Source organism: Hypomesus transpacificus, chromosome 22 (assembly GCF_021917145.1).
Source record: "Hypomesus transpacificus isolate Combined female chromosome 22, fHypTra1, whole genome shotgun sequence".
In the NCBI taxonomy this organism is placed as follows: Eukaryota; Metazoa; Chordata; class Actinopteri; order Osmeriformes; family Osmeridae; genus Hypomesus; species Hypomesus transpacificus.
This window is the reverse complement of record NC_061081.1, coordinates 12,737,856-12,753,291: the sequence shown is the minus strand read 5'-3', so window position 1 is coordinate 12,753,291 and position 15,436 is coordinate 12,737,856. Positions and strand designations below refer to the sequence as shown.

At 44.3% G+C, this 15,436-nt stretch overlaps 2 protein-coding genes across 5 annotated transcripts; both read left to right on the top strand.

Annotated features, from left to right (window-relative positions):
- Positions 1 to 317: 317 nt before the first annotated feature.
- Positions 318 to 2,580, top strand: LOC124483954. 2 transcript variants are annotated; one of them, XR_006957933.1, is made up of 4 exons: positions 318 to 850; positions 1,234 to 1,344; positions 1,784 to 2,022; positions 2,164 to 2,577. XR_006957933.1 is itself a non-coding variant. In XM_047044561.1 (3 exons), the coding sequence occupies exons 1-3, from the start codon at positions 356 to 358 to the stop codon at positions 1,835 to 1,837; spliced, it is 660 nt and encodes a 219-aa protein (XP_046900517.1). In that variant the 5' UTR covers positions 318 to 355; the 3' UTR covers positions 1,838 to 2,580. The 2 variants fall into 2 exon arrangements, 1 of the variants encoding a protein (XP_046900517.1); XM_047044561.1 differs by having other exon boundaries at positions 1,784 to 2,580.
- A 127-nt stretch (positions 2,581 to 2,707) lies between these two features.
- pip5k1ba (phosphatidylinositol-4-phosphate 5-kinase, type I, beta a) lies at positions 2,708 to 14,340 on the top strand. Of its 3 annotated transcripts, none has more exons than XM_047044558.1 (16): positions 2,708 to 2,855; positions 4,317 to 4,426; positions 4,646 to 4,851; positions 5,520 to 5,591; positions 7,023 to 7,153; positions 7,568 to 7,685; positions 8,142 to 8,294; positions 8,529 to 8,825; positions 10,066 to 10,256; positions 10,584 to 10,664; positions 10,964 to 11,012; positions 11,107 to 11,191; positions 11,401 to 11,541; positions 11,839 to 11,956; positions 12,537 to 12,669; positions 13,481 to 14,340. In XM_047044558.1, exons 4-16 carry the CDS (start codon positions 5,520 to 5,522, stop codon positions 13,481 to 13,483), a joined length of 1,572 nt encoding a protein of 523 aa, XP_046900514.1. In that variant the 5' UTR covers positions 2,708 to 2,855; positions 4,317 to 4,426; positions 4,646 to 4,851; the 3' UTR covers positions 13,484 to 14,340. The 3 variants fall into 3 exon arrangements, with proteins under 3 accessions (XP_046900514.1, XP_046900516.1, XP_046900515.1); XM_047044560.1 differs by having other exon boundaries at positions 2,709 to 2,855; positions 12,537 to 12,639; positions 13,481 to 14,338; XM_047044559.1 differs by lacking the exon at positions 2,708 to 2,855 and adding an exon at positions 3,386 to 3,593.
- The last annotated feature ends 1,096 nt before the right edge of the window (positions 14,341 to 15,436 follow it).

Sequence of the window (15,436 nt, the reverse complement as noted above, 5' to 3'; positions counted from 1 at the left end):
TTTTTTTCTTCTTCATATAGCCCCCTCCCTCTCCATCTTCCTGTCATCCGTCTAACCCTCACCAGTGTCATCTCACAGCCTTCAGAGGACAGATCGGAAGCACCACTGGGATACTAGCAGGATACTGTGAGGAAACTGAGTGGAACCTTCCAGGACAGAACCAGGCCACTCACCGGAACATTCCAGGCAAGAGTTGAAGATACCTTTCACCTAGATTGTGAGGTTTTTAGCTCCAGAGTTCTGGAAATATCAGTCTCTCTCACCCGGTTGGGATCAAGCCAGCTTCCTCCTCCATCCAAAACTCCAGGTATATAAACAGAGACAGTCTGCTAACCAGGACTCCCCTCAGCGGGTGATGAAGGTGAGCAGGGTGCTTCAGCTGATCGTCTGGGTGGTGGGCCTCTGTCTGGCACAGCAAGTCCCACCACAGTCCAGCCCTGGCTCCAGGGAACGGGGTGGTGGCCAAGTCCCTCTGCCCCAGCTGAAGGTGCTCTCTGCAGGGCTTGTTCACCTCCTGCAGGGGCTCCAGGAGAGCCGGGGCTACGTAGAGAAGCACGTGGAGCAGGTCACAGGGGAGCTGGAGGGGACCGAGCAGGACGTGGAGAGGCTGCGTGAGCTGGGGGTTCAAGCGGGTAGGACCCACCGGCGAGTGAGGGCAGACCTCCAGGTCCTGAAAGCACAGGGGGACCGGCTGGAGAGAGCGACCCGGGATCTGCAGCTGGAACTGGGGGCTAGAGAGGCTGAGCGGAGGGGCCTGGAGCTTAGGGTGAGCAGGGTCCTGGAGAGGGTGAAGAACGCAGCGGAGCCGGTATCAGCGGCTGACTCTCTAGTCGACATGAGTCTACTAAAGGTAAGCTGATATTCACAATGAGTATGATAATAATAATGTATTCATTTAATAGACGCTTTTATTCAAAGTGATATGAAGAAATATTAGGCTCTCTGTTCTTTTATATTCGATTCCAAGTAATTTGACTGTTTATATATAACATAATGTGCTAAAGTCTTAGGCATAAGTAAGAAGGTTAAACAATTCTAAATGTTATACAATAGTAATTATGAAGTGAACAGACTAAATATTGACACAACCAAACTTAGAATCTAAATGTAACTTTTTTTTTTACTGACACCAATGCAGGAGAGAAAGAAAAAAAACAAGTATCAAAGATAACAGCCCTATGTGTATATATACATGTGTGTGTGCTAAATAACTATGTGTACTTGACTGAGCAGGTCATTCTGGAGACTCAGTCAGGCAGGCTGGCTGATCTGGCCTTGGAGGTGAGGAACCAGGACGTGATGATTGACAGGAACCTGCAGCACATCATGGACCTGGAACAGCAGGTATCATACGTAATAATAAAAACAGGAATAACTTCTCCCTTCTTCTTCCAATTTATTTTCTTCTTGCAGATGCTTTTATCCAAGGAAGCAAACATTGGATTCGAAACTGAGATCATATTTCTGTAGTCAAATGCTCTGCCACTGAGCTATACCCCTCCTCAGACACACTAGAAGCTGCAAAGTCAATCTATGCAAGTGATATAAAACGACTGGCTAAACTAAACTGTAACATTAACAAATCTGTTAGACATTAGATTTTTCTGAATGCTGATGAGACAGTTGAAATCCTTAAAAGATAAAGGCTTACATTTTAGTCACACTAAACATAGTTTTTCACTAACTATGTTTGGATAACAAGATATCCTGGAGGGTATACAAGGAAAATACTTCTGAGTTCCATCACAAGACCGCTGTTCATCTCTGTGTTTGTTTGTTGCAGGTGTCTCACATCAGGGGCCGAAGACCCCCTGCCAGGTCTGGGGGGGCATTCTGATTGGTCTGTTCAGAGGGATGTCACATTCTTATTGGTCGGTTTGCAGTAAGGGGGGGGCGGGTGTTCTGATTGGGCTGTTGTAAAGAGCAGCTGTGTCAATAGTAACTCTCTATCCTCTCCTAACAAAACCATGCAACCTTTGGTGGCAGCATAGATGTCTATAACGATACAGTAGATCATCCATGGTAGGAAATGCTTTTTCCTCATCCTGGTGAAGGGTTTATAAAAACATAGTTGTGTGTCAGATTTATCTGCAAGTGTTGTGGCTCTGTGGGAAATGTTATTTTTAGAAACCCTTGTAAAGCATTTCCTTGTCAATCCCCCAGCACCCAAATAAACAGATTCATCAAGATGGAACAAGACAAGCTACCAACGGCTCTTCCTGTCACCTTTGCCTGAGAAACCTGGCTATCCTCAGCTTCTAACTGTTTTTTTTTCATCCTTCTCCTCTGCCAGCCAAATGGGGCAAAGGTTGGGTGTATGAAAACTTTGAACACAAAAACTCTTATCTACAGGAGCCAGACATACTTCACAAGATTGATAGGACACAAGGAACTTTGGTCTACGTCAAACAAAGGAGAGAGAGAGAGACAGAGAGGGTGAGACAGATGGATATAAAGAGAGACACAGAGACAGTCTTTAGTTCCAAAGCCTCTGCTGAATTAATGAAATGTCAATGTAAAATGTAAACATGCGACCAACTGCACCATAAGCATATCTACAATAACTGATGATCATAAGCTTCTGAGCAACACAATTCGTCAATGACATGAACGTGTCTGTTCGTTACTGTCAGGCGCACCGCAATATAAACAAATATTAACCTCCCATCATTTGGCAACGAAGGCACATAAGGTTTACCGGTATCGAGACATTGTAGTAGGCGAAATGGCGCGGAAGTAGAGGTAGAGGATGCTGATGCGTCGTAGCTGCGGTGACACAGTCTCCACCTCACAATCTAATAAGAAGCTTAACGCAGGTTTTCCTACGTGCCAGCGTCTGCTATGGAGTTATGAAGGTAAGGGTGTTAATGTGTTACATGAAATAATGAGATACTTATACATACGCGACTTGTCTAAACTTTTTTACTTGTGCGTGTCATAATATTGCCTTCGACCTACAGCAGCCTCATCACATTACTGCCTTAAGGCATATTGACTAGTTTTGCTTTCTGTCTGTCATTTCACATGTTGTAAACATTTCTCATCGTAGCCTTAGGTATCGGTTTTAAAAATGTAATAGGGATGTACAGCATGTATAACATGAAATGGCCTGTTGGTTTCTTTATCAAAGGGCGAACTTATAAGTACTTCCTCGTCACACCATAAGAAGAACCATACACGACCGCAACTTATAACATGAAGTTGACATAGGCTAAATGAAAAATAAAACTTAAACTATTTTCTGCGCATTGTTAACACTTTATGGCTATAAACAATCACAGAAGCAGTAGGTGTAGATCATTAGAAAGACAAAGACTGGGACATCTATTGCAACTATTGCATGGGATATCGTTTACCAGCCTGCACTGTAAATAAAAACGGCGTGGATGATTTCGTGTTTATGTGGGCAAACGTTGCACCACGTTTTCACCAGGAAATGGCACCATATCCTTATGAAATGACTCCATCAAATATGATTTCTGACATTTTGTCTTGATGATTTCAGTGAAGGGCTAATATGGACACTAATCGATTTATCCAAAGGACTTGCAAATAGTCGCAGTGTCTCCTTAAGTTGTCCCATGTTACCACAGGTATGCATATGAGTGTATTTTAAGATGTTTTAATCTTTTATTCACGTCAGTGTCTCCCGACATTAATCCTGGACCAGAATTCTTTGCGTGTTTGCTTTAGTGATCTCGAGATTTACATTATGACCTCTGCCCTCAGCTCTCTCATTCCTTCCACACCAAGCGTAAACACTACTGTACCTTTTTCTTTGAGCCATTGTTGAATGTAACATTAATAATTAATATTCATATTCGATCGTGTGAGCATATCATAGCCTACTTGTAAAAAAAATAAATCGGTTACTTTTAAAACAGAATGCAGTGCCTGAACCAATAAAAACACACACTAACGGCAGTCGACGACATTAAAGAAGGGCTTTTTCCTCTGCTCAGACAATTTGAACTTGCATTGGAAGTCTAGTCTCTCTCAGATTTCGACAACCTGTAACGGTAATTTACACCTAAACCTGCAGACTCCACCCCCCCCCCCCCCCCCCTTCCCCCCGATTTCTTTACAGCGCTAATGAAACATTTATTTACCTCAATTCACCCTTTGTTTTTAAAACTCTCAAATTCACATGAAACTTATATTCAAATATATAAAATGTTCACAAGAAGTCTTACCATTTATTGCATTATTTATTATTATTTATTACATTATTTAATGTGTTTTTATGCTATTTATTTACTGCTTGGTTTCCTAATTATTATTTTTTTATCTTTTTGTAATCTTTTGTTAATCTGTAGCTTCCTGAGATGGCCTCAACAAGGAAGAGCGCACTATAAACACAATTCTTGCTTCGAAACTCATTGAACCAACTCTGGTCACTTCACTGTTAATGTAGTTCAGCTCACAGGTAAAATAGAGTTTAAACTCAATGCTTACTGTTCTGCATTGACTCTCATTATTTCATTTGGGTTAATTTTTGCCATCAGTGGAAAATAACAGAATTATTTACCTCGGAATTAACAAGGGGTATAAACCTTATAAACCTTTACACAATGAGTATAATACCCACCTCACCTCAGCAACATCCTTCCTGAGCCTGTTGTTTGTTTGTTGTTCTTTTGGGCAGAGGTAAGAGAGAGAGAGAGGGAGAGAGAGAGGGAAAGAGCTTTGAAACCTTCAACTGGAATGTCCCAGAGGGTTTTTTAGCCCGTACTGGTTTCTCAATCCCTGGTAATTGGGATCAAGGGTTGTGCTGAGGGGTTCCAGTCAGCAGAGAGGGGAGCTATAGTCGCCCGGAGCCTCCAAAGCTCCTCACACATCACGCTCTTGGAGGTGAGTACGGTGCTCTCTCTCTCTCTCTCTCGTCTTTCTTTCACGTTTACATCTGATATTTTGTATTCATTTAGCCACACACACACAAATAAACCATTTTTTCCCCCACTAGACAGATAGACTGGGATGCAGCTGTGGAGTAGCATTGTTGCAGAGGATGTAGAGCTGATTAACAGTACTGTGTATATGGTTTGCCATCCGGATAGAATGGGAGGTTTTAAATGGGAGAAGCTGGCTAGGGTGCTAGGGGGGTATTTTTTATGTGTTTTGTGTGTTTTTACACTGCTAGGATTGCGTGCTCTTTATCTACAACATTTTAAAGAGGAGGATTAGAATACATGTAGGCTAGACTGCCATTGAAAGACTGTGTCGTGTACGGAAACTGAATTCAAAAAGTGACCATATATTACTGTGAAAGTGTGGTTACCTGAACACTCTTTTTTTAAAAGTTATTCAATTGAAACACAAGTCGTTTTGACTGTGCTGTGATGAGGAATAGGAACTCACCAGTTCCCCCTGTATTCTAACTGCACGGACAAGTATATTGAAAACAATGACAGGCGGAGACCATGTGTAAAATAGAGTCAATGGGTGTTTAAAAAAAAGGAAGATGGGCAAGTTTGCCCTTTAATAAACCTTTTCTTTTTTTCCCCCACTTCCTCCTACAGATGTCGACTACTGCCACAGAGAGAGGAGATGGGGCCTCCCACAGCAGCTCTGGCCCCAAAGACCATAAAAAGGTAAGGAGAACAATAGCCTTAAATCTTTTGTAGTGGCACACGCTACAAAACTAAACTTCACCTGCTCAAAACCAACACAGAAACACTGTTCCTAACGTGGAATTGACCTCCCGCAAATCCTCAAAGGATTACTATGATTTATCGAAATATTCGACCAGGTTTTTTTCGTAACCTAAAGCGAGGCTGTGGTTAGCGTTATGTAACTGAGCTTAGCCGGCCTCTGAGCATTGGGTGACAGGGGCTAGAGACACAGATAACATGATTAGGACGGTCAGCGGCAGTGTTTACCCACAGCAAAGGCACGCTGGCTGGCTATAAGGAGATTTCACTGCGGTCCAGAGAGAGGGGCCATAGAAGAGCAGGGTGGTTGTGTGGAAGAAATTGCGATTTCCTGTGTCCTTACATTATTCACTAATCAATAGAACGAGTCATTGGATACTAGTTAGTATGTTCTTAGGTAAGCTTGCTATTAATAAGAGTAGATTGTGTCTGTGTCAGGGTTAATAGATGTTCGGGATCAGGAGAAAGTACTGGCTAAATGTTCCTTGTCATGGCTAAAAGGAAAGTGCCAACTATGTTCTCTCTAGTCTGAGTGGTCATGTGTTGGGAGCTGTGAATCTCTTTCTCTGAGACTGTTGTAACGTCATTACTGCCCTACTGTCACTATCGATGTTTACATTCCTGTGCCCTATAAAAGATGGTCCTCCGGCCTTCAGAGCAGAGAGAGACATCATTGAGACCTAAGCCTGGTGTTGTGGTGTCATTTATTGGCAGATGTCTGGTTTTCTCTTCCAAGCTGCAGATTGATAAATACTTATTAAAATCCAGAACTCAACTGAACTTAGTCACTCCGTTTATGAAGAGACGGACAAAAGTGTGTGTAGGTACCAGTATGTATGTGTAAGTGTGTGTGTACGTGTTTATGTACGTGGGTTAGTGTTTATGCATGTATGTGTGTGTACCATGCATGTGTGTGAGTGTGTGTGTGTGTTGTCAGACATTCACCACCTTATGATGCTGTGAGGAACTAGCTCGCAATGAAAGTGTTGCTTCATCCTAACAGTATGGCGTCATCAGTATGATGCAATAGTGACATAAAGACAACTGTGTGGTAACCCGATTGAGGCCTAATCTGATGCAGTCTGTAAGGTGTCTTCATGCACTTATTTCTGCTTTGTTTGTTCTGTGGGGCACTTTGGTTGATACTTTTTGTTATTAAATGTGCTGTATGACCGATTGACAAAGTTAGATATAAAAAAACACACCCAGAGAGTGGGCCGTGACTGTAATGCATTCAAACTCATAAGAGGAGAACATACTAAACAAATACTGGATTCTACCGAATTCCACAATTCATCCAAATGAGATGAATTGAGATGAAGATGAAGATGAGAGAGGTTTACGTTAGGCGTTGTGTTTGTGTGTTTGCAGCCCACAGCCGCTGCCCTGAAAGGAGCCATCCAGCTGGGTATCGGGTACGCCGTGGGCAACCTGACCTCCAAGCCGGACCGAGACGTGCTCATGCAGGACTTCTACATGGTGGAGAGCGTCTTCCTGCCCAGGTCCGTCTAGGTCTCAGAGTTCTCTTTCACAAGCTGCATATTTTCCAAAGAGGGGGAGTCGGAGGGGGCAGACTGACATAACAAGTTTGAGAAGGATCCCCTATTCATGTGCTAGTCTTTCTTGAATCAAAGAGTGTTTGGGTTCATGGATATGTGAAAACCTGCTACAGGAAGATAATTGGTTTTAAATGGGAAGGGGACCCTAAAATGTTTTTTTCAGAGGGGTGGGGGAGCTGACATAACAAATGTAAACAGCACAGCATTACCATTATACATGACACAATCCCCCATTAATGAGGTGGTGGGAGTGTTCATTGAATCAAAGAGCGTTTGTGGGTTTGTGGATGTGTGTCATCGTTGTGGCACCAGCAGCACTGATGTCTCTGTGTGCTGTGTTCCTCCGGGGGCTCTCAGTGAGGGCAGCAACCTCACCCCCGCCCACCACTTCCCTGACTTCCGACTGAAGACCTACGCCCCCCTGGCCTTCCGCTACTTCAGAGAGCTGTTTGGAATCAAAGCAGACGACTACCTGGTGAGCGCAGCAGGCTCCGTACAGGCAAACCCAGACATACACTATGCGGTACAGTATGGGCAGTACAGGCAAGCCCACACATACACTATGCGGTACAGTATGGGCAGTACAGGCAAACCCAGACATACACTATGCGGTACAGTATGGGCTTTACAGGCAAACCCTCACAAACATTCACACTGTGCTTCCAAGCTTACAAACTATGACATGTACACATGTATGACATGTACACATGTACGACATGTACACATATGGTACAGCATACTAACTAACACAGACCCATAAAGTACTTACAGTGCAGTATATAGTAACAGTAAAACTGCAATTAAAAAAACATGTGAAAGCTCAGAAGTATATTTTATCCTGTGATCCAGTTCACTATGCTGATACAACGGCGATTGTCGCAGCATTCTCTGCTGTTTAGACACTGATGTGTCTGTTGTTGTCGTTTCTCAGTACTCCATATGCAACGAGCCTCTGATCGAGCTGTCCAATCCCGGGGCTAGTAGCTCCTGGTTCTATCTCACCAGCGACGACGAGTTCATCATCAAGACAGTGCAGCATAAAGAGGCGGAGTTTCTGCAGAAGCTCCTCCCAGGGTACTACATGGTGAGCGTCTCCCTGACCTTTGACCCTTGAACCCATGCTCTTTCATGACCATTCCTTTCATCCGACATGAAGTAGAGGAGGGTATTTGAACCGGCAACCTCTTGATCTGCAGTAAAATGCTCTACCACTGAGCTATACCGATCACCCATAAGCATACACGTTTTACCGTTTAAACCCTGTTTTGGTGTTGTTTCCTGAATGTCTGTCCCCATTCATGACATGTCTCCATTCCAGAACCTGAACCAGAACCCTCGGACCCTGCTACCGAAGTTCTACGGCTTGTACTGCATCCAAAGTGCCGGCGTCAACATCCGCGTGGTGGTCATGAACAACGTGTTGCCGCGAGAGATGAAGATGCACTACAAGTACGACCTAAAAGGCTCGACTTGCAAGCGACGGGCCTCGCGCAAGGAACGCACCAAGTCCTCCCCCACCTTCAAAGACTTGGACTTCCAGGAGATGCACGAGGGGCTGCACTTTGACGGCGATACTTACAACGCCTTAATGAAGACACTGCAGAGGGACTGCCGGGTGGGTGCTCGTTAGACTCACTTATAGTCCCACATGCTATTCGTTTAGGTAGGCGCTTTTTCATCAAAAGCGACGCACAAATGTCGCGCATAGACAGAAGATCAAGGATCAGAAGTGCAGAGTTCTAACAGTATTCAGGTGGTCGGAGTCAAGGAAGGATCTGTGTTTAGTGTAGAGAACTGATGAGGTTGAACAGATGGCTAAGCGGTTATGGAATGGGGCTGTTAATCAGAAGGTTGCTGGTTCGATTCCTGGCTGTGTCAAATTACGTTGTGTCCTTGGGCAAGGCACTTCACCCTACTTACCTCGGGGAATGTCCCTGTACCTACTGTAAGTCGCTCTGGATAAGAGCGTCTGCTAAATGTAATGTAATGTTTTTTGTTGTTTTGCATCCAACATTTTGAAATCAAATGTCCCCTAAAGAGTGACACACGGACAGTGCTCCAGCGTTCCAGCGCTGCCAGCTATTCTGAGTGACCTTATTGGTCCTGGCTAGTCAGGATTACCCTCCTTACAAAGCACCTGACTCATATTATCAGGTTTAGGAACCGGTCGCACGCAGAACCACAGCCCCATCTCTGAGCAGTTCGTAAGCTCGCGGTGGGAGTGTTAGGTAACTGTGGGATGTGTTAGGGCCCTTTGTTTGGAGGGAGTTACTGTATGACATCAGTGTTTGGTTTAAAGAGGATAAACTGTTCACTCAGGTTTACTTTGTTAATCCTGTCCTGATGCTTAGTCCTACTGGACTTTGGGACTTTGGGTGGTTCTCCAAGGGAGAGGTTGTGAGGTCAGTGTTTATGACTGTTCACCAGGCTTGACAGTTCCCTTGCAAGGTAGACCAGCAGAACAATTGCAACTCAAATGACATTATAAGTCCATGAAAGGCCACTGATACAACATCAAGAGAGGTTGTACGCAGACAAAAAAAGTTCATTTTCCAAACACTTTCATCTTAGCATGTAGGTTTAATCAGTTTTTGTTAAACAAACGTAAGTAATGCCACGCTCCTGTGTCCAATTACCAGCCTAACTTAAACGACCTGAGAGAGGTATGCCTCTAGTGCCCATAAAACAAATATAATAAACAAAACGACGACTGATGATCAGAATGACATGATGAAACGGCTACTACAGTGTCCATTCCAAATGGATCCTGGATGGAATGGATCCCAAATCCTGGTGATTCTACGATGGCGTCCATCCTAAATCGTGGTTCTTTTGCGCTTGTGTCACGGGGTCAGGTCTTGGAGAGCTTCAAGATCATGGACTACAGTCTCCTTCTGGGGGTGCACGTTCTGGACAAGAAGATCCGTGACCGAGGGAGCCGGGCGGACAGCAGGCGCCTGGGGGGGCAGAAGGTCCTGTACTCCACGGCCCTGGAGTCCATCCAGGGGAACGTCAAGGCTCCGGAGCCTGCGGCTGATGATGACACGTAGGGGAACGCACACACACTAAGCAAAGTCACACACACACATCGTACACACACACACACACACAAGGCAAAGTCAAACACACACATCGGACACACACACACACAAAGCAAAGTCACACACACATCGTACACGCACGCACACAAAGCAAAGACACACACACACATCGGACACACACACACACAAAGCAAAGTCACACACACATCGTACACGCACGCACACAAAGCAAAGACACACACACACATCGTACACACACACACACGTACAGCCTTAAGTTATATAATAAACTATTCCATGTCAATTAAATGAGCACATTCTTGTCTTTCCAGAATGGGTGGAATCCCTGCTAAGCACAAAGATGAGAAGTTACTCATCTTTTTAGGCATCATTGACATCCTGCAGTCCTACAGGTAAGAGCTTCAATGACAGTTGGCCTTTGAAAACCAAATGTATTCATTCAGCAGACCCTTTTATCCAAAGTGACATACAGGAGGGAATTTGAACCTGTGATCTCTAGATCTGCAGTCTATACTCTCCCACTGAGCTATACCCATCCTGTCAAAGATGGATGATTCATTGTGGAGATGCCTTTTATAACCTACAAACAGTGTATACAGAAACGACAGCAGAAGATCAAGCATCAGAAGTGCAAAGTCCTGACGGTATTTTGGTCGTCAGAGTCAAGGAATGGGCTTTTCTGTTTCTTCAGGTTCATCAAGAAGGTGGAGCACTCCTGGAAGTCCCTTGTACACGATGGGGTATGTTCCCAGTTCTAAGTAATTGTGCATGTATGCGTTTACCACAAACACATTTACATTTTTTTCATAAATCTGTACTTTCTTGTCGTTTCAGGACACTGTGTCAGTCCATAGGCCCAATTTCTATGCGGACAGATTCCTGAATTTCATGGGAACCACTGTCTTCAAGAAACTGCCTCGTAAGTTCACTCAAAGAGACTAAATAACCCATCTAGCTACAACTTTTACTATTGTGTTTGTTTCTCTCTCACTCACTCTGGTACTTACTCATGGTACAAGCTCTGAGAGGAACATCTAGCTACTACGTTCAACAAGTGATCTCACTCTTTCCCTCTCTCATTTTCCCTGTCACGCATCATCTTTCTCCCGGGTGCTGATTGGTTGTCAGCTCTGAGAGGAGCCTCCTCTAGGAGGAAGAGGAGTTCTCTCCACCCACTGCGCTCCGCCTCCCAGGAAGTTCTGTCCCCGCATAAGGAGGAGCGGACGGAGGAGAAGAAGGCCCAGAGCATGGAGAGTCTGGACGGACAATGTACGCTCACATCGCAGCACAGTTACATCCGCCCTTCTTCCTAACTTCACCACAGCTTTCCCCTAGGGCTTTTACTTCCTACACTCACTCTGCTCCTCTCTCTGCTCCTCTCTCTGCTCCTCTCTCTGCTCCTCTCTCTGCTCCTCTCTCTGCTCCTCACTCTGCTCCTCACTCTGCTCCTCACTCTGCTCCTCTCTCTGCTCCTCTCTCTGCTCCTCTCTCTGCTCCTCTCTCTGCTCCTCACTCTGCTCCTCACTCTGCTCCTCACTCTGCTCCTCACTCTGCTCCGTCCGCTAGATTTGAGCAGCTCTATTCAGCCGGACCTGGTTCCCTCTCCTAGAGGATTGAGCCTGGCTGTGTCCTTCTGCACAATCAGCTCCAGCAAGGAAGACCTGCTGGAGGATCCTGACAACAGGTACACAGCCCCCACACAGCCCTCCTATACCCCCACACAGCACTCCTATACCCCCACACAGCCCTCCTATACCCCCACACAGCCCTCCTATACCCCCACACAGCCCTCCTATACCCCCTCACAGCCCTCCTATACCCCCTCACAGCCCTCCTATACCCCCTCACAGCCCTCCTATACCCCCTCACAGCCCTCCTATACCCCCACACAGCCCTCCTATACCCCCACACAGCCCTCCTATACCCCCACACAGCCCTCCTATACCCCCACACAGCCCTCCTATACCCCCACACAGCCCTCCTATACCCCCACACAGCCCTCCTATACCCCCACACAACCCTCCTATACCCTGCACACACTCCCCACAGCCCTCCTGTACTCCCCATGCAGCCCTCCGACAGCCCAGACGCTTGAATCCAAACTGACAAACAGGCAGGGGAGGGGGTATTCAAACCCGCCACATCTTGATCAGTTGTCAAAAGCTTTAACCGCCAAGCCAAACACACACAGCATGTACGTCTCCTGTTTAAGATGCGGCTCCTTATTTCCTGTTTTCACGCAAGCTCCTTGTGTTCTCCGGCAGTGACGACCGCAGGGCCTCGAGCGCCACTGTTGCCCTGGACGACACAGACCCCGCCCCCCCCAGCCAAGGAAGCACCCCGGACTCTGTCCTGGACGTCTACCTGGTGGGTATCTCTCAACAGTATGGGCAGACGGTAGGTGGTCCATACTGTCCAGACCCTCATTTGAGATTCATTGTGAAGTATTTTGAACTATGTGATTCGTGGAGTTGTATGTGTTATATCTGTAGTGAATAAGGGCCCTGTGTCCACGTAGCTCCCTCTCAGATAAATATTTTTTTAACACATGACATTACATTTACATTTAGTCATTTAGCAGACACTCTTATCCAGAGCGACTTACAGTAAGTACAGGAACATTCTCCCCGAGGCAAGTAGGGTGAAGTGCCTTGCCCAAGGCAGGGAATCGGACCAACGACCTTCTGATTCACAGCCCAACTCCCTAACCGCTTAGCCATCTGACTCCATAATACTTCAGTTGATTGAATAATGTATCTGAGTACCTGATTAGTTTTACCGTGCTTTTGAGTTGGGTTCTCCACCCAGGCCTACCTAACAAATCTTTTAATATGTATAGGAAGTAGGGAGAATATTCAAACACAGCTGTTGTGTTATCGTTTGCATTCACTAACAGTTCTTCTAGGTGTGACATCACCGCCCATAGAATTTGAATTTTGTTTCTAAAGCTGTGTCTGTGTCTGGCCCCCTGGTTCTCTCATTCCCTGTTCCCCTACTTTTACACCACTGTCTAGGGCCAAAATAAGGTCAAATTGAATTAAACATAACTGTGATGTCAGACACCATTTTGTTACTTCTTTGTCATAATTTTGCAACTAACAAGTCGTCAAAGCGTCATATAAATAAGTTACGTTTGGGATTTCCGCTTCATTGTGACACCATCGCCAACTGTGACATCACACTGACCTCTCTGCGTCTTGTGTTACAGTGAGGAGTACATCATCTGTACCACCTCTACCAGCGCCCGTAAATGACCTTCAACCTATCACGCATGAACTGCACAAGAAACGCCATTATTGAAACAATGGCAATTTAAACACATCCTGCACTATGGGGAAGCATTCTTCTGCTACCGTCCACTTTGCTGCTAATCTTCACATGGGGATAGTCCTCAGGTTTATTCTGTTGCAATCACACTTATTCAGAGAGGAACGTTCTCTTCATAGTTAAGAAACTGCATGTTGTTGATTTTTTTTAATCAAGTGACACCCATGTTTAAATCTCAGAGGGCTGGATCCCTGAAAGATTAAATCGATGCATTTCATTTCATCAAGTGTGAAACATAATATAAAAACGTTTGTTTTGGTTTACATTCAGGTTGATAATCTTTTTGTATAGATACATATATTTCCTTTTTCTTTTTTAGATACGTTTCTGTTTTTCCTTCAGTAAATATCGTATATATCATTATGTAGTCTTGTGTTTAATTCAAACGTCAAATTTTTTCATTTTTCTTGCTGTGGAATTTCACCATATCAGTAACTTTCTTAGAGAGACGGAAATGATGAAGATTTCTACTGCCTAAATTGAAGAAGTGTGTTATTTCACAAGTTCAAGCTTTTTAGTTGGAAAATGATGCAATCAATTGGTTTAAGATTGTAAAGGTTTGTTGCACAAAATATTACAGTTGACTTCCTTCTGGAATCACCATTTGCCTTGTAATTTGATTTATTTAATGAAATAACTCATAAAAATACGTTATTGATATAACTCCGTATGTAAATTGTATTTAAATGTTGTAGCCTATTTAAAAAATAAATTAATTGTATGTGTTGAATAAAATGAATAAATCCAGTCATATCGTTCTTATTTCAAAGCAAGGTATTATGCAAGTTTAGCATTGTTGTGCTTTCAATTAACCACTAGGGGGGGTACGTGCACAGTGGTAAGATTTTTGGAGCTCTTATTTACCTGCAGGATATGTGTGTGTGTGTGTGTGTGTGTGTGTGTGTGTGTGTGTGTGTGTGTGTGTGTGTGTGTGTGTGTGTGTGTGTGTGTGTGTGTGTGTGAGAGAGAGAGAGAGAGAGAGAGAGAGAGAGAGAGAGAGAGAGAGAGAGAGAGAGAGAGAGAGAGAGAGAGAGAGAGAGAGAGAGAGAGAGAGAGAGAGATCTTAAACAGCAAGTCAGAAAACAAAAACTAATCCCGTTTATGTAACTGAGTTTACATTTAATTCAATTGCTGATTATCCACTTTATTTTATGAAAGAAGCTTGTAGCCTAAATGATAAGTAACGTTGTGACGACGGTATAAAGTCAGGGAATCATCATTGGCCCACCACCAACACTAGCTAGATTTAGTCAGATGTACCATGAATCATCATTGGCCCACCACCAACACTAGCTAGATTTAGTCAGATGTACCATGTAGGCCTACTGTACTAGGGTCTTGCCCGGTTGAACCAATCAAACAGGTCGACTATTTAAATTGGAATTACAGTGGATGGAGTTGGTCATTGAAATATAGCCTACCCTACCGTTTGCGTCTCGTGAAGGACTATATAGCATAGGCTTTTTATTTATATCGAAATAACATGTGCTTCTAGATGAGAGTAGTTGACTCTTCAATACAAATCTGATGGATTATGATTCAAGAAACATGTGCAAACGGACGACAAACCAAACAAAAAATGTGTAATCTCACATTAATGCCAGTGTTATCTCAAAAAGCGCATGCATCCACACATTTCAATAGACCAACTATTATCAAATGAAAAAATATATTATCGAGCATACTCTCGATGTGCCAAAACCATCTAACAAGAATTGTATTTATTTTTCAACAAATCAACTGACAACAATAAATGACTCATGTTGGTCGAAACTGACCCCCCCCCCCTCTTTCTCTCTATGGTCACGTGATGTGCAGTAGGTACGACTCACCTGCA

Excerpts from the sequence above, each read along its gene's own strand:
- LOC124483954 (XM_047044561.1), top strand. The coding sequence starts at position 356 with ATGAAGGTGAGCAGGGTGCTTCAGCTGATCGTCTGGGTGGTGGGCCTC. Across the intron at positions 851-1,233 it reads TCGACATGAGTCTACTAAAG|GTCATTCTGGAGACTCAGTC; the intron begins GTAAGCTGATAT and ends TTGACTGAGCAG. Across the intron at positions 1,345-1,783 it reads TCATGGACCTGGAACAGCAG|GTGTCTCACATCAGGGGCCG; the intron begins GTATCATACGTA and ends TGTTTGTTGCAG.
- pip5k1ba (XM_047044558.1), top strand. The coding sequence starts at position 5,520 with ATGTCGACTACTGCCACAGAGAGAGGAGATGGGGCCTCCCACAGCAGC. Across the intron at positions 7,154-7,567 it reads GAGAGCGTCTTCCTGCCCAG|TGAGGGCAGCAACCTCACCC; the intron begins GTCCGTCTAGGT and ends GGGGGCTCTCAG. Across the intron at positions 11,013-11,106 it reads AGTCCCTTGTACACGATGGG|GACACTGTGTCAGTCCATAG; the intron begins GTATGTTCCCAG and ends TTGTCGTTTCAG.